General features: G+C 47.0%; 1 protein-coding gene across 5 annotated transcripts in view; it reads left to right on the top strand.

The window, feature by feature from the left end:
* ULK1 (unc-51 like autophagy activating kinase 1) overlaps nt 1–23,338 on the top strand; it is an 82,858-nt gene extending 59,520 nt beyond the window's left edge. For 2 of the 5 annotated variants that reach the window (XM_072879943.1, XM_072879944.1), the window contains exons 17-29: nt 1,852–1,977; nt 5,559–5,710; nt 6,526–6,609; nt 7,196–7,458; nt 8,100–8,284; nt 9,121–9,236; nt 9,826–9,969; nt 12,549–12,736; nt 15,503–15,681; nt 15,826–15,944; nt 18,192–18,349; nt 18,567–18,702; nt 20,623–23,338. In XM_072879943.1, coding sequence (XP_072736044.1) covers nt 1,852–1,977; nt 5,559–5,710; nt 6,526–6,609; nt 7,196–7,458; nt 8,100–8,284; nt 9,121–9,236; nt 9,826–9,969; nt 12,549–12,736; nt 15,503–15,681; nt 15,826–15,944; nt 18,192–18,349; nt 18,567–18,702; nt 20,623–20,678 — 1,906 coding nt within the window. In that variant the 3' untranslated portion in view covers nt 20,679–23,338. Of the gene's footprint in view, nt 1–1,851; nt 1,978–5,558; nt 5,711–6,525; nt 6,610–7,195; nt 7,459–8,099; nt 8,285–9,120; nt 9,237–9,825; nt 9,970–12,548; nt 12,737–15,502; nt 15,682–15,809; nt 15,945–18,191; nt 18,350–18,566; nt 18,703–20,622 lie in introns of those variants that run through there. The other 3 variants (XM_072879946.1, XM_072879945.1, XM_072879947.1) reach the window with 3 other exon arrangements.

The following is a 23,338-nucleotide window of genomic DNA, read 5'->3' on the forward strand; positions in this document are numbered from 1 at the left end:
CAACTTGCACCTTGTGGAGAAACCTGGCTCCTGTAAGGATGTGATATAACTCTTGGGGAGAGGGAGGGTCCTTTCACCCGAGAACTTATTTTCCTCCGGAGGATTTTGACCAGATGGAAAAGATAGTGTTTGAAATGTATGTTGAAAGTCAGGATATGTACAAAGTTTGACATGAACACTCAGATTTCTTGGCTAAAGCTCCGTTCACTTTGTCTGTCTGACACCACGTCTTACGCTGATGGAAGGCAGAGACACCAAAGCCTCACCTTTCCACTGAGTAATCAGAAACCTTCAATGCCTTTGTTTTATTGTATGTCAATGGAGAATCAAGGCTTTCATGCTGCCTTTGAGACAAACATCAGATTAAGAGTCTGTTCTCTTGGTGGAAGAAATAAGAGCACACAAGGAAGAATATATAGAACTTATTAGTTCTTACTTATCTTACTAAATTACTAAGTTCTTATTTACCTTACTTACTAAATTAGTAGACATATGGAGAGAGGAGCAAAGAGATCTGAATCACTTTTTGATCTTTCAGCCTTGATGAAAGGTCTCTTCCAGTTATTATCTTGTTGTGGAGGAGTGTCTTCATGTGCACAGCGTGGAGATCTGCAGACACGTTCCTGCAGGTCAGCTTTGTTCAACACTGTCACCGTAAACCACAGAGTACCACTGACCTTCCCCCAAAAATAAATTCTGGTAATGGGATGCTTTGAACTGTCAAATAAGTCACAAACTCTTCTCTCTTCCCCGTGCACGTGTGTATGTTCTTGCTGAATTAAATATCTCCTTTCATCTTCTGTAAAACACTTCTGCTCCGAGTGTTAGACCCGAAGAAGTGATGCTTCCTGCCTCTCAGGGGCAGACCCAGGCCTGTGTCCTCGATTGACAACAAGGAAGACTGCAGAAGCCTTCATTACAAATGAGATCTTTCTGTAATTGTGCAACATCCCTGCAATTGGTGTTGGCAGTTGTAAATAGCATTGCCATGGCAATTAATCCCAGAATTCTGGAGCCTTTGGGAAAAGACTTTAGGCGGCTACTTAGTTAAATGTGGTGTTTGCATCGTTTTTGTATAGCATGGTTTGTGTATAGGGTGGTGTACAGCCTAAGAGTAACAGGGGAAACTGTCACCTGGGGGAATAGGTGTCAGACGTGAGCTGATTAACCTGCTTGGATGGAACTAGAAAGAAGTCTGAAGTTTGCAGAATGGGCCTGTCCCATTTTGTGTGTGACACTCTAGCTGACCTTGATGGGTATATAGATACCAGCTCCTGTCCCCCAAATTTATTCTCTCCTCAGTTGCTTTCTCCATCCTGTAGTTAACTTGCAAATACTCTGATAGACACCGTAAATTTGTATTCTCTTTGTGGCATGCTGAGACTTTCATGGAGGAGATGCCGTTGCTGCAGCAGTGCCTCTGCATGAATTGCAAGTAGCTCTTGGCAGCAAAATCTTTGCTGGTGTCCTTTGTGAGCCACGAATGTTTAGCCCCTGTTCAATGATGTGCTCTTCAGCTGTGGATCTGAGCTGCTGGAAACTAGGCCAGTTGTGGCCTGAAATAGCAGGGCTCCGATTTTCCTGGAGGGAGTGGTGCGCTTGGGTGTATGTTTTAACTTCAGTCTGTGGGTGGGAATCGTGCTGGAAGAAAGGTGCCTCTTGTCGGGAGATGTGTGGTGCCACTTCCCTTTGAAATGACTTTGAACTACCTTCCAGTATAAACCCACAACCTGAGAGCAGCCAAGGGACACTCCCTGTGTACGATTGCTTTACCATAGATAAAACCTCCAATTACCTGACGGAAGGCCCACCCCTTACAAGGAGCTTTCTTTGTGTGTCTCCTTTCAACAGCCGGCCAGGTCAGTTTTCTAGCAGCAAGTACGGACACTCCGTGCCCATTCCGGTCCCAACGCAAATTCATAACTACCGGCGGATTGAGCAGAACCTGCAGTCTCCCAATCAATACGCCTCTCCGCGGTAAGTGCTGGGGCTGGGAGGAGGGGGTAATGTCAGTGCAGGGGCTCTTGGGTTACAGCTTGGGGGTTGTAAAACAAACTGTTTCACAGTTTGTTCTCTGTACCTCTAAAAGTTTCCCTGTGTGATGGGCTCTCCCCCTTGCCGTAGGGAGCCAATGTGGTGTGTGTTATGTGGTAACATAGTTTTGGGATATTTTTGTAGCGGTGTTGAGATTTAGTTGTTACCACGTACTGTAAATTTTGTCTGTGTGCATGTATGTGAGACAGCTTCCGTCAACTTTCAGTGCAGGCTGAGCCCCTTTGAGTCTGACAGCTTTTCCCATGACAGCTATGGGTTGGGTGTCCAAGCAGAGAACCATCCATCTGGCAGATGCCTTTATAAAAGGAAAAAGTTGAGATAAACAACTAAAATGATGGGGCTGCAGAACTTACCTGACTTTACCATAATTGGTTCCTGTAGCTAGTCACACCATAGATGATGTGTCTTACACGAGTTGCATGCTAATGTGGTTATGCAGCCAGGACTGATTAAGTCATGACCAATTTATGCCTGTGAGGCAGAGCATGTTTTCTGAAAGCCGTCAGGAAGACCCGGATGCCAGCCTTCAGCTGTACAGCTGACCACCTGAGTTCAGTGGTAATGCCTTGTACATCCAAGACATGCAGGGCTTCTATCTCTTCTCATGTGTAACTTCTGGTTCTTACAGGTTTGAAATCTGGCTTGACAGTGGCAGCCCAGGTCATAGACTGGTTAGAAGGAGACTCATACAGGATCTTAAAGAGTTTGTACAGCAGGGGCATTCAAACAGAAGTGTCTATGAGGTGTCATGTCTTTTTTTGGATGAGTTGCTTTGGTAGCTGCGTTAGTTAAAGTTTAGATTTCAGAAGTAGGGTAATACCTATGTCAGCCTAAGTTTGGGCTTCAGACAGCCTAATTCAGGATAAGACTTATTCAAAGTGAACCCAGAAGTAGAGACATGATATCTTGATGTTAATCAGGGATCAGCAGAGAGATTGTTTTGTGACAGTGTTACTTTAATACTATTTTATGTTCACTTCTTCAAGTGTGTGGCAGGTTTTGTGATACGCTCCTTCCTGTTTCCTATGGGCCTTGTATTTTTTACAGCAAAATTTGTGGACCCTGTTAGTGTTGGAACTCACAAAAGAGTCCTGGTTATCCATGTGACGTATAAAGCGAGAGCTCTGGAGAAGATGCACCCAGGCACACCATGCCTACCCCAGACCTGGTGATGGGCTGCTGAGTTCAGGTTCACAGCCTGCAGCTACCAGTCGGGGATTAAATTGTTATGTTTTGCTCCTTTTAGTCAGCACTGTGTAATGATGAGATTAGCATCGTCCCTGCAGAGGAACTCGAGGAATGGACGCAATCAGATGATTCACGCTCTGCTTTTAGGATCTGCTCAATCTCTGGTGTCATGGTTTTTTTCCTCCCCCAGGAAGCCATATTTATCTCTCGCCATCACTTCCTCTAATCAGCAAATTCAGTAGACACCCTTCAGGAGTGGAAGGAGAAATCTTCATCAAGCATTTAGTATGTGATTCCACTTTTCCATCAGGTGTATCAAATAGGCCATTACAGCCAAGTGCTTTGTCACGTTTGCCAAGTCATTTGACTACAAACCTTGACGTACACTCTTGTTTCTGAAAAATTGACCCCTGTCATCTGACATAGCTTGTTTGTGGACAGATATATTGCTTGTTGAGGTGGTAATTATGTATGCGTACTTTTGGCCACATCACCTGTCCTGCTCATCTGCTTGCTTGCTTATCCCATGTCTCGTAGGGTGGCATTTGACGTTGCGCATCTTTCAGCAGTGGCAGTCAGCTGGTGGGTTTTTCTGCAAGTTCCTGATAGATAATATTCAGCCTTCTGGATGGCTCATATTCTGGAGAGTTAAAAACACGGGGGACTAATACTCTCTGAATGTCTAGGTATCTTTTCACCTTGCCAGGTATCCAGTTCCTTGTTGTGTATTCATTTTGCTTCAGGGACAGGCACTTGATGAGTGCTAGGCCTCTGAATCTGGAGCAACCTGAAGAGAAGTGATCTTTAGGTTAAAATTTTAAAGGATTTCCTTTTTTTTCCAAGCATGTGAATATAGCGTGGATTCATTTGGCTGAGAAATGTAGTAACACATTGAAAATGGGGGTGGTGGCAGATCAAACTCTTGTATCTCAACTACTGAAATAGATATTTATTTTTTATTTTTTATTTAATGTTTTTTTTTTCTGAAACATGGCATAAAATAAAGCATATACCTAGTAGTGATGAGTAGATGTACTGACACTTCATCAGGATGACTTTGCCATTGCTGGGTAATGTAGCTAGCCCTGCTTGCACTGCTGAAAGCCACATGCCTTTGCTCCTTCTGTTCAGATATGGACAGCTTAACGCAGCGTCACTGAGAGAGCAGGCAGGATACCTTGGTGATAGCACCTTTCAGTGGCTTGAGCACAGAGGGGTTTTTTTCAGCGTATTCATTGATTCCTGTCCAGAAAACCATCTACTGTCTGAGACTAATGTTCTTTTAACAAGGGAAAAAATGTTTCCAAATTAAGAGTAGAATGAAGGATTTGATGAAAAGGCTGTTTTCTCATATAGAGGAGTGTAATGGAAATCTTGAAGGAGCCTGCAGAGGCAGAATGGCATTTCAGTAAATAGAGTTTAGGTTGTGTGTTCTTAACGAGTGGTGAAAACATTAAAATACTGAGAAATAAGTAATTAATGTATAATACTCCCATCTCTGCCCAGAGTGGTGGTGTGGCTGTACTCACTTTCCTGCTAGTCTAGTTTCCTCTCATTTCATTTTAGCAGCTGGGTAATACTTGAGGTTCCTGCATGCGCAGGCTGTACAAATGAATTTTAACTTCCTAAGGTGAGGCTTCACAAGGAGTTAAAGGAGTTTGGAGCACAGGCAATTCTGACTGTCCAGCCCAAAAAGAAATTCCTCTGGGTAGTACTGAACTGTTTCAGATCTGGCAGCCACCCACTGCTCTGTTTTGCTCTGTAGCTTCTGACCTGAGTCAAAGCTCTGTTGCAGAGCAGCGCCTTTGGCACAGCTTACCTGTGCGTCGTACGACCTGCACTCAAGGAGCTTTCTACCTAAATGGCTGCTCTGACAGAAGAGCAAGCGGTTCAACACAGGGGGGACACTTGAATAAAGCCCTCTCAGGGCATTCATGCTTAAAATAAACACCTTGGATGTGGCAAGATACGATACTCTGTTTTGTTCAGGATTGATGTAGATACCTGAAATCACCTAAAAGTGACTTCTGAAAAATGACAGGCTTTCCTGCTTACAGCTAAGCTAACCTTGTTCTTCCTTTTCATTTGTTTTGCAAAATTTTGTTTAGATTGAAAGTCTTGAGAACAAGGATTGTCATCTTAATCTGTATTGGTGTAGTCCTAGTACAGGGGGATTTTGATCCAGAATAAACAGCCATGAAGCTCCGCTTCTGTGGAATTAGCTGGGGGGGTGTGTGTGTCTGGTGATACTGTTCTCCTTACTCTTCTTTACTGGCACCTGGAGTAACCTGTGTGCTGCTGTTGTTTCCTACAAGGTCTGGAACGGTCCGGAGGTCTAGCAGTACAAGTCCTCTTGGTTTTCCTAAAACTGGTGCTTCCCCTCCTTATCCTGGAGAGCATGGATCTGTGCCCAGCTCTAGAAAGCTCTCCTTTGGCGGTGCCAAGCCCTTTATGCCATCACCGCAAGGTAAGATGTCAACCAGCATGTTGCTGCCCTAATAAAATCATATGCCTCTTTCCTGTAAAGAGGAAGGTTATGACCAGCTGTAGCTGCCAGGTAATAGAGAATTCAGATTGTTGTGTTCTCCTGTGGCTCTTCTCAGTAGATGATTTGACAAGTGTTTTGGCCTCAGTAAAATGGAGAGGAAAATACCTATTAGCCCCAGGAGAGGCAAGCTTTGTTTTGGTGTCTGCATCAAACATTTTGCTGCCCTCTGAAGAGCACTTCTGTAAGTGCAAAGTATCTTTTTACTGGCTTTGTCTGGGGTGAGGAAAAAAATGTAAGCCAGTAGTTGTCAGAGCAAAATTCTGATGAGCTTTGGAAGGGCTTGAACTTCACTGTTCAAACTGAAAAGAAGCTGTCTGAATTCAGATGCTAACAAGCGATTCAGGTGGAAAGGGTTAAGAAAAACCCCAGTGTGCAACTGATGCAATTTGCTGTTTTCTATAAAGGAGCAGACTCTGATGTAACTAGCTATTCTATATCCCTAGTGTCTCCAATCCTATATTTATTAGTCTCTGCTGGTGGGGAAATGCAGAACATTCATATTCTGTTCCTCTGAATTAATATGACTGCAAAGTCAGACTAAAACTTGCTAAACTAATACCAGACAGAGGTTTCTTTCCTCCTTTTACACTTGTTGATCTTTGCACAACACAGCTAGGGCTGAGAAGATGGAAGAGATAACTAGCATCTTTCTATAAAACAGGTGGTGCATAGTGTTCTTATTGCCTATGGACACTTCATACTGAATAAACTTTTTTTATTGTGTTCCCTCAAAGTTGGAACAATCCCAGAGCAACCCAGCCAGACTGTTATCCCGTCTTCTCTTGGAGCAGAAGTGAGAAGCCGGATTCCTGTCGCCGGTGCGTTGGTCCTTACCTTCCTTCATTATTCCTATGGATAAGGCCAGAACCATAGTCTCAGGGCATTCAAGGTTGGGTATGTTCCTTCAGCAGCTTCTCTTGATGCTTGGCCAGCCAGGATTTCTGTGTGCTGGTAGGAGTTTGGGTTGATCCATTCACATCCCAACAGCCAGCATCTTCCAGTGCTGACAGACCCTGTGTCACAAAAACTTGAATTTGGGACTTCGAAGTCAATGGATTGAATGAAGGAAAAGCATCTCAAAACCCCTAACCCCCCCTCTGCCAAGTGGCCTGCTTGATGTGTAATTTCCTTGCTGCTGAACTCTGACAGTCAGGGTCCCTTTCTCTGTAAGGGCTGCAGTGAAGGAAAGGACACTTCTGTGTCCCTGTTGTGCTTGTGTCTTCCTCCTGTAGAGTCAAAACCCGATCAGACCTAGCAGACTGTGGCACTGATCAGTGTGCCATCCTCAGCCATCCACTGAAGGTTCTGATCTCTAGATGTTTTAGCAGTGGATCCTGGGATCAGGCTGGCTTTTTGTGTTAGAACCAGGAAATTATATGGTTTGTCTCTGTTTGGACCCTCCAGGTTCCTCGGCGCTTGAACACTCTCCTCGAGGGATGGGCTCCCGGCTCCACAGCGCTCCCAACCTGTCAGATTTGCATTCCTGCAGGCAGAAGATAACCAAGCAGCACTCTGATCCTCTCGTTGCTCACTTCGGTCATAGCCCTGTCAGCCAGCCTCTACAGATTCATGGCTTGCAGCACTGCCGGCAGCTCAGATCCTCGCCGAAGCTGTCTGAGTTCATGCAGAGAAGCCCTTTGCCAACTATAATGGGCTCCCCTACAAAGGTATGTCAAGGAGTCTGCTTTTTGGTTTCTCACAGCTTGATCTGTTGAGTTATTTGGGGTGAACTGCTGCATGATCAGGTAACTCTGACCTGGATTTATCACCACTTGTTTGCTTTTCTTCAAGGGCTGTGTGAAATGGGGTAGTGACCTAGTTCTTAGTGGGCAGATCTCACTTAGCAGCAGTGTTCACCATCTGAGCAGAGTCCAGGGTTTTAAACAGGCAATGAGAAGGAGCTGCCCAGATTAGGCAGAAGCACATTAGTGAACTGCGGTGCCTGGGCTGGTTTGCACACAGCGACTTGGCTTGTGACGCAAGTGTGTGTCCAGGAGGAATCCCCAGCAGAGACGGCAGACAGTTAAGCAGGTGACAGCCCTGGTGTCTTATGCGAAGCTGGCACTGTGACAGCATTTTCTCTGTGCTTGTGTTAGGCTGATACAAATTTTCATCAGAGTTTGCTGTCCTTCCATGTTGGTCTTTCTGGGATTGGGGACAAGTAACTGCATGAGGTGGGATTTCTACCTCTTTATTTCGGGCAGGTTGTTAAGCATACAATTTAATTTAGATAAACAAATGAGGAGGGTGAAGGGAACCTTCCTCCTTCATTTTAAAGACAGATCTCTGTTTTTTCTGTCCTTCTTAGGCCGTGTCCCCATTTGAGTTTCCCAAAACCCCAAGTTGCCAGAATCTCCTCACCCTCTTGGCCCATCAGGGGGTCATGATGACTCCGACACGGAACAAGACCTTGCCAGATCTGAAGGAGATGGGTCATTTCCACTGCCAGCAGACCGGCTTGGGATTGAGGCCTGTGGAAGAGATCAAGGGCAGGTGAGCTATAGTCTGCTTTATACAGTGCTGCTTCGTTCCCTAATATAGGACAGACGGGGCAAACTTCAAACCCCAGCTAACATTGAAGTTGTAATGTGGCATCTGTAAACATTCTGTAGTTATCTGCTGGCACCCTTGGGTTGCAAGCAGATATGATGCAGATTTTTACAGTCTTCCTCTACAGGGGGAGGCCATGGCCTAGATTTTATAAAAGGAAAGATTGTCTGCAGCTTCACACTGTTTTGTGTCCAGGGTTTCATCAAGCGGGGGTGCAGGATTTTGTTATTAGACCAGACTCCCTGCAATTATGCAGATGCACGCCTTGCTCTTTGTGGAGCCTGTGCCTGTCGTGGATGAGAGGATGTTACGGGTGTTCCTTTGTCCATTGAACAGTGGGCACAGGTCTTCAGACCAGAGATCTGTTTGAAAGCCTTGCACTGACTGTCACGAGCATTGCAGGATGCAAAGTCACTCAGGTGTTAGTGTTAAGTTTTTCTTACATGCCTCTCTGCGGTCTGCAGCTTTCTCCAGTGATCTGGAGGAGTCCTCTGATACTGATTTCCATATCTTCCATCAAAGAAAAATTGTGTTGTAATAATGCTGTAGTCAGTACTTGCATTACTGCAGTTAGTCACGGTAGTTGTATGCTTTCTACAAGTAGCAGGAGGTGCTTCAGATGGCCTGTTGAAAGAGGAAGAGTGGTTATTTCAGCTCCAGACTGTCTGCTGTGCAGTGTTAAGTTGTTGTGGACCAGGAATGGCACAAACCGGAGTGGAAGTTAGCTGAAACCTTGCACCCGTTGACTTTCTGCATCATGTTGTATGTCCTCTTTTTAGATCTCTGAGCACAGGCAGGCTCACTGACCTGCTTCTGAAGGCAGCCTTTGGGGCACAGATCTCAGAAGCTGGCAGCAACGACAGCCTGAACAATGAGAAGCCAATGGAAATTGCAGGTAGGTGGGGAGGCCAGGCAGATCTGGCAGGATGTCCTGGGTTGGGGCGAACAGTTGGCCTGCATGCCTCCTACAAATGGGAGGCCGCTTTTCTGATGGCTTTTGGCAAAGGAAGTGACTGCTGTGTGTGAGGAGTGTAATGATGTTTGCTTTCTTTTGTGGAGCGCTCAGAGGTCTGTGGGCTATGCGTGCTGTGTAACTGCTGGCTAGCGGTGTGATTTTTGTAGGCAGGGCTTCCTCTTTTGGCCCCTTCTGAATGTGATAACGTGGAAGTGGGGACTTTCTGCCAGGCGGTTCGAATGTGAATGGCTCTGCAAGGGTGGGTCTTCCTGGGCTTGCAGGTTGCGAAGCGAGGAGTGGAGAACAGCTGCAGCAATGCGTAACGCTGCCCAGGCTCGTGTCCTGTAGTCCATGCCAGCCTGGCCCGGTCGTGTTCTTGGGGGATGCCTCCAAAAGGAGCGCTGGCCTGTGCTGGTAACCACTGTCTCCCAAGAGAGTCTTCAGGAACATAAAACTGCTGGGTGAGGCACACCGTGCTCTGAGTAACTTTCCTGTAATGCCAGTCTGCACCTTTCAACTGTCTCCCCAGCTCCCTCAGGTGCTTACGGAGGGACCCTGCACTCTGGTGCCCGGGCTGGGGGCTCTGCCAGCCCATCCCCAGTGATTTTTACTGTCGGATCCCCTCCCAGTGGAACAACCCCCCCACAGACCACGAGGACCAGGATGTTTTCAGGTAAAGGGCTGATACCTACCTGCCTGTTCCAGTGGGAATGCCTGGGGGCAGAGCGATGTGTTGAATTCCTTGCTGCTGAACACTGGTGGTGGCAGAGGGCTGCTCAGAGCACAGTCCATAGAGCTCAGCTGGTCTAAATGCCTTTGAGGTTCTCGTGCTGGCTCCTGCCAACCCCAGTTATTGCTGGTAACTGTTTGCACTGGCACAAGGACTAATACCAGATAGTGGTTTTCCAGTACTGGAAGAGACAGGCAAACTATTGGTTTACTTCATTGCTCTCTGCTTCAGGAATAACGCTGCAGCTGTTCATAGACCCACTGGTGCTGATAGGTTGACAAACGTAAAGATTGTGTTGCATTCTGATCGTTTTCCCTGTGGGTTTTGGATGAGCTATAAAAGATGAGCATGACCATCCGTGCCCAGCAATTTCAGTGCACAAGTACCGTTAGGAAAGGGCCAGGATGGCTCTGTATGCAAAATTATTAGTGGTGTTACTTGTGCTCTGAGCTGCTTAAGTAGGAAATGGGGAAATGTACTCCTGCTTGACAGATACTTTTAAGATGCTGGTGCTCTGGCCTCGTCAGCCAATAGTTGAGGCTGTGGTAATTGGCCCTTTTGGGATAGTGTGTCTGGGAGCTGGACTCTCTTCAGTTTAAGAGAATATTTGGACACTTTTATTTGCATTTTTGGCTTGTTTGGGTTCTCATCTTGGCTGTTCCTCATCTGAATGTAGTCGACTCTGTTGTTCTTAATTACTGCAGGGAAGGTTTGGATGTAACCATGAATAAGCTGCTTGACTGGGATGGGGGGGACACACGGGCTCAGTTCCCTGGGTGTGGATTGCATTTCCATCGTAACTAAAACCGCTCACATCCTTGATTGTCTGGAAAGTTGGGACCATAATCCTTTCTTTGTGTCGTCTATTTAGAGGGTAAGCTCTGCAGGGCAGAGACTCATACAAAGTGTCTGATGGGCCTGTAGCACAATGGGGTTACTATCCTGGCTAGCCTCTAGCTGCTACTGAAATGTTATGAATCGAGAATTCAGGCTTCCTGTGTTGCTTTTGTGGGGATAATAGAAATTTGGAAGCAGATCCAAGCACCAGTTTTTAGCGGGTTGATATTTGGATGCTTAAGGGTCTGTCGAACAGTCAAGGTCTCAGATGGGATGCCTGGAAGAGAAGGCTGTTGAATAGTGAACCTACAACATATACGCAGCATTAGGTCAAGGCAGTCAAAGCAATGCAGCTTGACAAGCTTTGTTTATTAGGTCTGTGCAGTAACTCCTTATGTTATAGCTAATGCACAAAGTTAATGGTGAAAAGGGGAGCTTTGCAAGTGAAACTCTGCACCCCAAGTGCTTGGACAAGTCATAAGTAAGACCACTTGACAGATAAAAAGGCAGAGCCTTTTCATGAGTCATCATAATTTCTGCAAACAGCCTCTTGGAATTACAGGGTATCCAGAATGTGATATTGTTGGTCTCTTCCTCTCTGTGAAGGATCTGGAAGTACTCTGCCAGTCTTCGATGATCCACTTAGCCTTGAAGCATAGCTGCCAACAAGGAGAGAGCTTTGGGAGGAGAGGAGACTGTGCCTCTCTGCAGATCAGTTGTGCATTATTATATTGCTGAACCTTTTGAAGACAGGGTAGGGCAGCAAATTAAATTTGGGGATAGAAGAGAAACATCTCCCTCCAAAGGATCAGTGACAGTGGAGAATATTGCCTTGGTAGAATTAGCAGAGTATTGTAGCTGGTCTTGGCATCTCCCCATCAGACAGACTATATCCCTCTGTGGCAGTGTGTCAGGGGATATGAAGCCCTGTGGAAGTGGTGAATGTATTATGAATATCCTGAGACAGAAACGCCTTTTGAAGTGTCCATCTTTCATATGCAATGTGTTCTTAGGGTGGATTCAGTGGGCAAAAAGGGGAAAAGATGATGGTGAGGAAATTGGCTGATGGACACTGTACTTACAGCTTCTCCTGAATCCTGAGGTTAGGGTCTTGACTCAGCTGAAGTCACTTACTCCTGCCCAGCCTCCTATTTGTGAAGCGGGGGAAGCAGAAGTGCAGGGCATGTAATGGAAAGCTCTCCTGGTTTGCATGTAAGTGGTTGATGGTTTAAAACCGTGATAAAAACCTCACTTACCAGAGTTGCTCATTCAGTGATAGTGTAAAAGCTAGGGAACCAGGGTTCAAACCATGCTGATCCATGATGGGGAAGTTGGCTATCGTGGTGTATGATAAAAATCAGTCCAAGATGCTGTGGCAGGATTCAGAAAGGGTTTGGACAAAAAAGAAAAAAAGAGCACTTCTGAATTGTCTCCATAAATGACAGACATTCTGGAAGGTGCATTAAATCTGCTTGAGCTTGTAAGCTGGTCTACCTGAGTCATTAAGGAGCTTATGGTGGGGAGTGGTTATTCTGCATCAAGAGTCCTTGCATCTTCCTCCAAAGTACCTGTTGCTGGCTCCTGTCAGATCCAGGATCTTACAGGATTGTCCCCTCTGCTGGGCAAGGAATACCTGGCCTTCTGTTAATAACTTCAGTAATTCCTTTGCCTATTTTTCTTCTCAGTGGGGTCTTCCAGCTCTCTCAGTTCTGGAGGCTCATTCACCGGCAGGCACTTGGCAGTGGGAACTGGTGGGGATGCCGTGGAAGGCCCCTCAAGTCTCCGGTACGCTTTTGCCGATCCAATCACCGCCAACCTGGAAGGTGCTGTTACATTTGAGGCACCAGAGTTACCCGAAGAGACGCTCATGGAGGTGGGTATATCCCAGGGACTTGTTAGGGGCAAAGGACGAGGGAATAAAAGTAAAGCAAATCCAGAGGTCAGGTGACTCCATGTTTGCAGGCACGGGGGTTGCTTCCAAAAATGGAGCAAACTGGTTTCAAGAGAGCCAGGCCAGTACAGTGCTCAGAAAGCCCAGGGCATATTTAGCACAGTGACTTTTGAGCCTGCTACCAAGCTGTTTAGTCCATGAGACAGCCCATGACCAGGGTTAAAATTCACCATTTCCAAAGCTGAAATTGCAGGTTGGAAACAACAGTTATCTGATGCATTCTATATTAACAGTTTCTGAAGAAAACTTGGGTACTTTGGGCCTTTTCCCTTTTGAAAGGCTCAACATTAGTAATAGCTGACTTGAGAGTGTCAATAGCTTAGTGTGCCAAATGACTGCCTGCTACATGCGCTTGGGGAGTGAGGCAGTGATATGGCCTCTGCTGAAGGGATCCAGAAAAAAGTAAACCTAACGCTTCTGTTACTGAGGGGAGTGGGGGGACACCACGTTCTGTACCAGAACGGCTGAACCAGATTGTCGAGCTGAAAGGCTGACAGGCTCCCCTTCTCTGCAAGCTGAAAACAGGCTGAAGCAGAGCAAATGCTTTTGTAGCTGAGATATATTTGAAATGTAGGTCAGGCTGCCCATTTGCAGTAGGGGTGGGAAGCAGATTCAGTCACAGTTTCAGCTCTGCTCGTGATACCTCCTTGGGCTGTCTGGGACTGGGGAAGGCTCTTTGTATCTGAATTTTGCTGGTGTTGCTAAAAACCCCTAGATACCCACAGGGGTATGCATACATTGTTTTAAGCATGTGGGTTTGCTCTTCTGCTTCAGATTTTATTTAGCTCTTTTTTTTTTTTGGTCAATTATGCATTGAATTACATTCATTTGCTTAATTACCTGCAGAGCCACAGGGCTAGGACTTTCAGCATTGATGTGATTGCAATAGTAGTGAGTTTAACTGAGCATCCTACCTGTGTGAGGTCCCAGAAGTATGGGGCCCTGCCAGCTGCCACCACTTCGGACACTGGTCTGAAGAGAAGTGTCCTAAGGAAGTATCGACTTAATCTTGTTAATAGCACTCAGCTCAGCTTCTGTGTCTATAATGAGTCATTTGGGTTCGGTCATCATTTCTGCTGAGCGCAGTAATCCATTTGCATGTCACAAAACCTTTACAGCATATTTCGAGACCCCTTTGTGCTCTGTGGAGTTGCCCAAAGTGCAAACCAGGCAGATCTTCTGATTTCTGCTGATATTTCCAGGGCATTGAAATCTTACTGTTTAAGCACCCTTGTTTATCTTGAGCAAAGCCGTTGCATTCAGATGGGTGGTTCTTCCATCTGTTGTTAAAGTTTCTTTAGGTGCAGACAAGGCAAATTGAAGGCTAGGTTTTAGTTTCTTTTGCAGTGCTTTAAAAACACAATACAGAGATGGCTATGGAAGGAAAGACTCTTGTGATGCCAAATGAGGCCACAAATGCCAGCATAATTAATAGAAGCCGACGGTATAACCAGAGAGGAAGGACTGTGCATTGGTTAGAGATACCAGGCTGAGACCTGCAAGATCTCAGCAGTTTCCTGCTCTGCCACAAACTTCTCGTATGAGTTGGCAATTACTTAATCTCCAAGTTCCTCCTCTGCTTTTAAAGAAAATAAGAGGAAGATGGAGGTAACACTTCCTTACCGTACTGGACTGTCCAGGTAGCAAGATAGTGGGAGGAGAAATTCATACTTCAGATAGTTAAAGCTGCCTTAGCAGCCAAGTGACTGAGCTAGTGAATGAAGAACAAAAGCTTGTAGAACTTGAGCATGGGGGTCTTTTGATAAATTCATGTAGGAAACATCCTTACCAGCCCCCTTGAGCGAACTGAGCCGCTGAATATTTGACGATCAAGCAGGTTAGCCACTTCTCTACAGAGAGAGTACAAACAATGGAGTTGCATCTGGTCCAGGCAGCAATTAATTTTGTAGACCCACAAGCATTCAGTTTTTCCACAAATACTAATTTCCCAAAAATGCTTGCAGTGACTTAAGCAATGCAGCTTCCCAGAAATGGGATAATCCCCTTTGATCTGTAGTAGCAGAGGAAAAACTACTTTGAAATGAAGGTAGCATGTAGTGTGAGAAGCTCTCTTCCCTCACTAGCTGAACAGGAGTTGCACATAAAAGGTTGTCCTTGCTGTCTCTTCAGAGGACCTCACCCAGGGCTCACTGCACTGGACTGGGAGGATATAAAGACCAAGGGCTAAGTGAGGGCTGGGCTGTAGGGTGGGACACACTTTGTTTGCAGTTTTCCATGGCGTAGGAGGTTGTCACTCATGAAATCCACACCCGCTTTCGGTTTTGTACCAGCATTGCTGTGGTGGGAACCAGAGCTGGGCCCATGGAGAGATGGTCTCTCTCCCTTCCTGGCTGACTTCTGAAAGAGTCCCACAGAGCTGGGATCCTCCTTGGGAAGGGGGCATGTAATTTTGGAGCACGTCTCACCAGCTTCTCCAGGGAGCTGCCTGGAAATTTCTGACCTGGGGCTGTCGCTTGCTGCTGTTACTGTGGAGGAGGAACTGGTACGGTGTGCGGTCTCAAGGCTGAGTTTGGCCTTCCCTGCCCGAAGCGGAGTTGTAGGGGGGCTTGGGGCTCGGGTGTTATTTCTGTAAGCTGGGATGAGTTGCTGGCACAGCTCTAGGTGAGCAGCCCTCCCTGGCATGCCAGCTTTCCCTCTGTAACCCCCACCTTGGCATCCTTTCAACAGCAAGAGCACACTGACATCCTGCGCAGCCTCCGCTTCACACTGGCCTTTGTCCACTACGTGATGGAAATTGCCGCCCTTAAAGGCAGCTCCAGCGAGATGAGCAGTTCAGTGACATCTGAGTACCAGCTCCAGGAGAGCGTGGTGGCCGACCAGATCAGCCTGCTCAGCCGGGAGTGGAGGTAAGGACCGAGGAGAGAGCCGCCCAGCTCCCAAGTCTTCTGTCACTCCCTCCCACCCCACATATTGTTACGTACCAGAAGTCCTTCGGGACACTTACCACTGTCCCATCGATCTATTTGCATTGCAGTTTGCTTTCTTTGCAGCTATGCAGAGCAGCTCGTGCTGTATCTGAAAGTAGCGGAGCTTCTGTCCTCGGGGCTGCAGATGGCCATAGAGCAGATCAAAGCTGGCAAGCTGTGCCTCTCCTCCACCGTCAAGCAAGGTAAGGGGCTGCTGGGCACATGGCACAAAGGACTCGCCTGGAATGGACGTACTAAAAGTATTGCGGAGGGTATGGAGGGGGTTTGAGTGAGTGCGAACCCCCACTGGTATGCCCAGGGGCTTATTTCTTATTGTCCCCTTGCACAGCCGGATCTTTTTTATTTGTGCTGAGGGGAATGTTCCTCTCTTCACATTGACTTTAGGTCTCAAAACTCCTGCTCGTGACCCTGTGAGAATCTTCGGCACGCTAATTAATGAGAGGGGAATGTATCTTATCTGATTCCTTGTACATCTCTATCTCAGGTGCTTATTTGTACTTGATGTAAGTCCAACTTAATTACACAGTGCATGTCCTAGGAAGTGCTTACTTGGCAAACGCCAGACCGGTCTTGGCAGTGATGATTTTTCAAGTGAAACAAAAACACAGGAAGTAAAATACTGGTAATGCCAGAGTAACTTCTTTGCTAGTGTTATGGCCTTACATTTAGATCTGACTGCCTGGCTTGTGATGTGAGCTGGCTGTGACTCAGTGATTAGAAAAAATAATTTTAAAACTACCATTGTAATATTACTGAGGGAGCTTTTTGAAGCACTTGAAGTACTTGACCCATCAGCCACCTTTCCCAAGAACTTTGTCTTCGAAAGTACTCGTGCTGCCGTGGGATGGGGTGTAAAAAGAATAGAAGTTAAATACAATGAGCACACCTATGTTGTAGCAGGCACTATGGAGCAAGATACACAGGTTTAGCTACACATCTTCCGCAAGTTCAGGCTAACAGGAGAGTTGTCATAAGCCAAATAAATTATTCCTTTTCAGGGCAGATTGCAACTCCTAGAGTCATAGTGCAATTTGGCCTTCAGTGGGTGGGAATTGGGCAAGGCCGTCTTTTCTTATTTGTCTCCCCACGAAATACTGCTCCCTTGAGGTTTTCCGGGGCACGGTGAGGACAAGAGGGTTTTTAAGGTACTTGTGTCCCATGTATATGGAAAAAGCTGGGAAGCACAACAAGACAGTGTCCTTGGGCAGTGTGTGCCAGGCAGGGTCCCTACCCACAGCCATCCTCTTCTTCCTGATAATTTGGGCACAGCTCAGAGCTCTGATTGAATTCCATGGAGAAGGATATTGCTGTATTTGTGTGTTGTTTTGTTTTTGGTTTTTAAATGGTCTCTTGACTCTCTTCTCATGGAGTGTTTCATTTCACCCTCCTGATGTCACCCATGAGCTTTGGGGTTCTCACTCCCTCTCAAATTCCTTCTGAGCAAGGATGATCTGATAGTATGACCCTGACAGGGCTACGTTTTTGTGCCTCAGTCCTTTTCTCCGATGAAGAGTTACAGCAGCCTTTCTTCCTGGAGGCAGTCTCTTCTCCGGCTCTCTGCTCTCTTATCTCTGCCCGGGAAGGCTAGATTTAGTCACAAGGCCTGGCTGTCATGTGAGGTTGCCCCTCTGCATCGTAGCTGAGAGGCTGGTTCAAGGTATGGGTTAATTTGCCTCCCCCAGGAGCAAATCATGCAGCGTGGGTATTTTCAAATGTGCACATAGCAGTTAATACTCATCAGATGTTGGTGGGAGTTTGTATTCAGCACTTTGTGTAGATCATGCCATGCAGCTAGGGAGGCTCAAGTCTGTGGCATCGCTTGCTGTTTTGGATTGTTATTTAATTCCTCAGCATCATATTTGATTCCCGATTCTCTGTCCCGTAACCTTCCCATACGAGCTGCCGTGGTTCAGGAAAGGACATGGCCTTTCATAGGCACCAGTGTCTTTTCTTTCTGGGACAGCAGGGTCTCGAGAGAGATTCCCTTGCTTAGTCAGTGCTGCTCATCCACACTCAGCTCCAACAGCTACCACATGCAAGTCACGTACTTCTTCACGGCACGTCATCACCCATCAAGTAGCAGAAGCCTTGTATCTGGCACGTCTGTTGCTTCTGGTGGTGCGTGAGACATCTTGCACGGTGCAAACTGCTCTCTGCCTTGTGGGAGCTGAAGGAAACGAAAATAGACCTGGCCTCAGGTGAACTAGGCATATGTGTAGGCGTTGCCACGTGCAGGCTTATAACTGGTGAAGGTGACAGAGGAAAGGAAAAAGACCCTGTTGGTGCAGCAAGTACTTTCCTGCCTGTCTCTTGGCTTTAACACAACGCTGTTGTCCTGAAGTTACTCATTTGGGGCCCTGTGCATGGAGACTGGGAGGCACAGGGAGACCTGGAAGTAGTGCCTAAAGCATTTCTTTCCTTTACTCTAGTTGTGAAGAAGCTGAATGAGCTTTACAAATCCAGTGTATCGTCCTGCCACTGCCTCAACATGAGACTCCAGAGGTTCTTCTTGGACAAACAGAAACTCATGGATCGGATCAACAGCATCACCGCAGAGAAGCTCATCTTCAGCTATGCTGTGCAAATGGTAATAACCATACAGCGCCTGGGAGCAGGGTTAGCCCCGCGCCAGTGTCGGGCATTAACGATTCCTGCTGGTGGCCTTGGCAGATGGTTTTACTCACGATGCTGTGTGCAGCCGCTGGAGGCTGGGCGAGGGAGGTGTTCGTGCAGCTGAGGGGCCATGCTGGGAAAGCCGAGTCTGCTCTGGGAGTAACCTCTTGGCACGGGGTTGTTGCCTGCAGGTGCAGTCTGCAGCTCTGGATGAGATGTTCCACCACAGAGAGGACTGCGCGCAGAGGTACCACAAGGCTCTGCTGCTGATGGAGGGGCTCCTGAACATCATCACTGAACAGGGGGACATAGAAAACATCAATAAATGTGAGTGTTCCGTGACTTTTTTTTTTTCCTCCCACTAGAACATGTGTTTTTCTAGCTGCATGGATCAGAAATTTCAGTACCCAGCATCCTTTTTTCCTTTGGCTACATCTTGGTGGACATAGCAGAGATCTCTTGGCTTGTGATAGCTCCTTGCAGCCTGGCCTCCTGCTTTCCCAGCGGGAAAACTGTTAGAAATGCAGGTCCCTGTTCTGAGCCATATTTTGAGAGCTTCCCATGCAGAGTGATTGCCAGGGCTTTGTTGGAGCGTTTGATGTGTGAAAGAACTTGCTGAAGGAAGTGGTTTGGCAACGGCAGGGGCCTGGGTTTGGTTTCCAGCCGGAACCATCCCTTTGATTGCACAGAGCACTGGGGAACATGAAACTGCAGCGGCTGTCGGGCAGAGATGGCCGATCAGCACAGCGAGGGCTCCTTCCAACACATCTTCTGAAACAGGACTGCTTGCCTGTCTGGTTTCCCAGCCCCAGGCCTGGCTGAGAAGGCAGCAGACAAATATTTTTCTCATGAGCAAGTGCTTGTTGTAGCAGTGAAAGCTGAACTCTTGCCTACTTGCTGTCATTTGGCTTCACCTCCCAGGGACAGATGGACCCCTCTGTCTGCTGCTCTGAGCTGTCACCTCTCTCGTGCTCTCCCTTTGTTGTGAGGGCTGCTGCAGGCTCCGCAGCTAACACATGTGGAGTGGAAAGGACTGACCTTACTTGCTCTGAGCGCACTTTCCCTGCCTTTATGGCTGGGATTTAATCACCTTTGTCGTCTCTCTGTACGGGAGGCAGGCAGAGGGGATGGGGGATAGCCATCGTCTGTTAGAGCAGCCTGACTTGGCCTCAGCTCTGCTCCGTCACAGCTAAACCAGCCATCCGCAGCAGTCCCCGGCGGCTGAAGGGAAAGGGCACAGCTGGCAAACCGTGCCTCTCCCCTCTCCTGGCTACCGAATGCATTTCTTGAGCAGCCTGGCAGCACTCTGGATGCCGGCCCTAGTCGTCCGTGCAGGCAGAGCTCTCGGATAGGTAATGAGAGAAGAGATTTCTGGCTCACAGGCAATCAGTCAGTTAATTATCAGCAACTTCACAGTTGACATGAGGCTCACGGAAGGAGAGCAAAGGGAGATTGGCAGGTGGTGTGTGGTACTGGAGGGCTAAGTGAATAGGGAATACTAAGTAGTTCCCATTGTACCATTTCTTACCAAACCTAAATCACATCTTTTGTCCAGAGATACAGTTAATGCGTCTAATAGATTTCTTTTCCCAGTTGATATCCTGGTATTCCCTGTTTTACCCTATGTTCCAGCTTCCTGATTGAGCTGTTCTCTGGTAGGCTGTAGTGGGTATGCATTTCATTTTAGATCTCAGGGATATGATTACTTATTTCTGAAAAGTAAAATGATGAACCGAAAATACAGCAAGTCTTCCTGTAAGAGGAATGAATTCCACCAGACTCTCATTTGAGAGAGCCTTGGGCTCGGGCAATGGGACTCTGGCACTGACCGTGCTGGGCTGGGCTCAGCCTCTCAGTTGTGAGCCATGACAAATGGCACTGGCGACCTTGAGTGATCTTGCCTGCTGGCAAAAGCTACTCCAATAACTAAAAGTGAATAAATTCTTCCCGGTGGATGGTTGTTCTTTATAACATCTTGATAACTCTGTCAGAACTGCTGCCTCCTGGCTTTTGTTGTTGGATCTCCAGTTATTCAACACTTCGACCTGTCCCTTCCCAGCACGGTGTTTGCGGTCAGGTCCTCACCTAGCCTAAATCGGTACGTGGTAATGATTCTCAAAGGGCTGCTTAGATTTGCTGACGTTCTGCCTTTTTTTTCTTTTTTTAAATCTTCAGCATGTTTTGGTAGTCTTTATATTGCCAGGAAAATGAGAAGTTGATTTGTTTTGATGTTTTTTTCTCTCCTAGGTAAACTGTGCATCGAGCGCAGGCTGTCAGCTCTGCTGTCGGGGTTCTGCGCCTGATTTCAGCGTTGTTCTTCTTCACGCACCTCGCCCCAGCTGATCACTTTGTTTGCAACAGCCTGCTGCTGTGGTGGGAAACGATTTTGGCAGTAGGAGACCTGGAAGATGAACTGCTCAATCAATGTTTTGTATTTTGCTGTTTTGGGAGGTCGTTCCACAGACTCGGATTCCTTTGTGGGGATGTGTGACTGCAGCAAGCACAAATACTTCCCTGCCCAAAGGCCTGGGCGAGCACGTAGCCGATGTGGAAAGGTTTCCCTCGTTGGCAGAGGGGATGAAGGATAGAAGTCTGCTTCTTCCCAGCACTTTGAAGGATAAGACTGCTGCCTGCCCCTCTTGCTTAAGAACAGGGTATTCCAGTGCTGTGTCCATTGCAGGCAATGGATGTGCTGTAACTGCTGGCTTCAGTTAACGTTGGAGGGTGTCATTCAGAAATCAAGGCCAGTTTGTGTACTTTTCCCTGCCCAGCTGAGAGCCAGGCACCTTCAAGCTTCCTGGCAACCTGAGGCTCCCCTCCTTTCTCTCCTTTGTCCCTTCCTCATATGTGTTTATGCCTTGGAGTGCTTACTGAACGCAGAGAGGAGGGAGGCGGCTCCCTTTTGCCCGAGCGTTGCTCAAGTAGCTCCCACCTCTACAGACTTGCCGAGCGAGGCAGAGGACATGCTGCTGCTGGGGAGGTTTGCATCTCCCATGGCTGTTGTGTGGACTGCCTCTCTGCCTGGACGGGCAAGCGACACAGGGAAAGAGACTCTGCGCCGGAAACAGGAGGATGACAGCAAGTGTAACGCTCCTGTGTTTGTAAGAAGCCAAAATGAATCCGTTCCTCCCTTGGTCCCCAGGCTCAGCGGGATCAACACGAAAGGCTCCTGGCTGCTCGGCTCGGCCTGTCAGTACATATCTACCGGGAGGAAGCACTAGCGCTGTCCTGCTTTCAGCTGTTGGCTCCATGACCCCTTTCCTGGAGCCCTCACCCCACCCCCAACTGAAAACACTAGCTTTGTGAATCAAAGGAGCACTTTACACACTATGGGAACTTGGAGAAGTTGACTTTGCATCACACGACAACCCAGGAACATTGCGACTGTTAGGAATGCTGTTCCTTTTATTCCTTTCCTTGCTTCCTGGTTGTTTTATTGCACTACGTGTGTGCGTATATTAATATGTATTCCTAAGGGCGAATATATATTGATATATCTATATATATGGTTTGTGTGTAACTGTACGTATTTAACTGTACTGTATCTGGTGAGCGTGAGGCAAAAAGCACTGCAGAGTCTGTGCTGTTCCTCCTCCGCGCCAGGCAAAGCTGACTTGCAGTCTGGCAGTACCACGATTTGTTTTGTTTTGTTTTTTTTTATTTAAATGTTCTTTGAAGGACAGTCAATATACAGCTCCGTGCTTTTTAAGAGCTCAAGAACAGGCGTTAAGATCCTACACACTTACAATTGGAAATGCATTTTTTAAGAAGTTTTATTTGCTGCTTCATTTTTTTTATAAAGAAATCTTGTAGTGTTCAGTTTTATGTTCAGCATTTCTTTTAAGGAGACTGTAGCCAAATGAGACTGCGGGTGCGAGTGGCTCGAGTGCTGGTTGAAGGCTTCGGATGCTGTGAGCATGTGCGTGAGAGGATAGCTGGCTGCCTTTCTGTCTGCGTGCGCATGTGTGTGTCTTAATTTATCAGAGTCGTGGCAGTATTTTGTTAGCGCTGGGCAGAAAAGTATCTTTGAAAGCAACTCAAAACCTCAGGCTTTGTTTTTGGGGATCTAAAAATATTTTGCACGTGGTGGTTAAGTCCTCATCGCTTTTTTTCTCTCAATATTGGCACGTTCAGTGTGATACTTTACAAGGGTTTCAGGAGCAACTTAGTTGACTTTGGAGCTGGCATCATCTTTGGCAACGTGGGTGTTTCTGATCACAGAGCAGAAATGCCAATAAAGAAATTTAACAGTATTTCAGATTGCCCCGACCAGAGAAGTTTAAGCGTAGCTTTCACAAATGCTTCAGTATTGGGCCGCTGTTACATCATACATTCACAGCCTGCTGCTTCTGTGGCTGTTTGTGCTTGTGCCTGGGAAAAAAAGAAAAAAAAAAAAAGGCAAAACCAACAACCAACCACCCCCCAGCCTGTGGCCAGAAATGCCGAGGAGACCCAGACTGCTTCCGAAAGGATTTTACCAGTTCTGCAAAGGGCAGTGCCGCAGGCAGGAGCGGTGCGGCGGGAGGCAGCGAGAAAGCACTAAGCCAGGACTGACTCTGCAGTACTGACACCTGCGACCACCCCGAGCCCTCCCGGCGAGCCCCGCGCACACCGGCGGCCTCGGCCACGCGGAGGCACAGCCCGGGATCCGCGTCTGTGCCGCAGGTCGAATGACCCGTGTGTGTGGCAAGCTCAGCACTAACCTTCCAGCTGTACTTAATTACTTGAATGTATCAAAATTGTCCACATTCAATGTATACAAGTATATATTGCTCCAAAAAATTGTGGTTTACAGACCTACAACCAATATATATGTATGTGTTTGTGTATATACATACAAGGATGTGTGTGTGTGTATGTAGATACACACACAAACACAAACGTGTATATATATGTTTTCTCTCAATACTTGAAACTTAGCCACTGTGCTTGAATTAAAAAAAAAAAAAAAAACACAAAAAAC

The sequence above is a fragment of the Ciconia boyciana genome, chromosome 15 (assembly GCF_034638445.1).
Source record: "Ciconia boyciana chromosome 15, ASM3463844v1, whole genome shotgun sequence".
Taxonomy (NCBI): Eukaryota; Metazoa; Chordata; class Aves; order Ciconiiformes; family Ciconiidae; genus Ciconia; species Ciconia boyciana.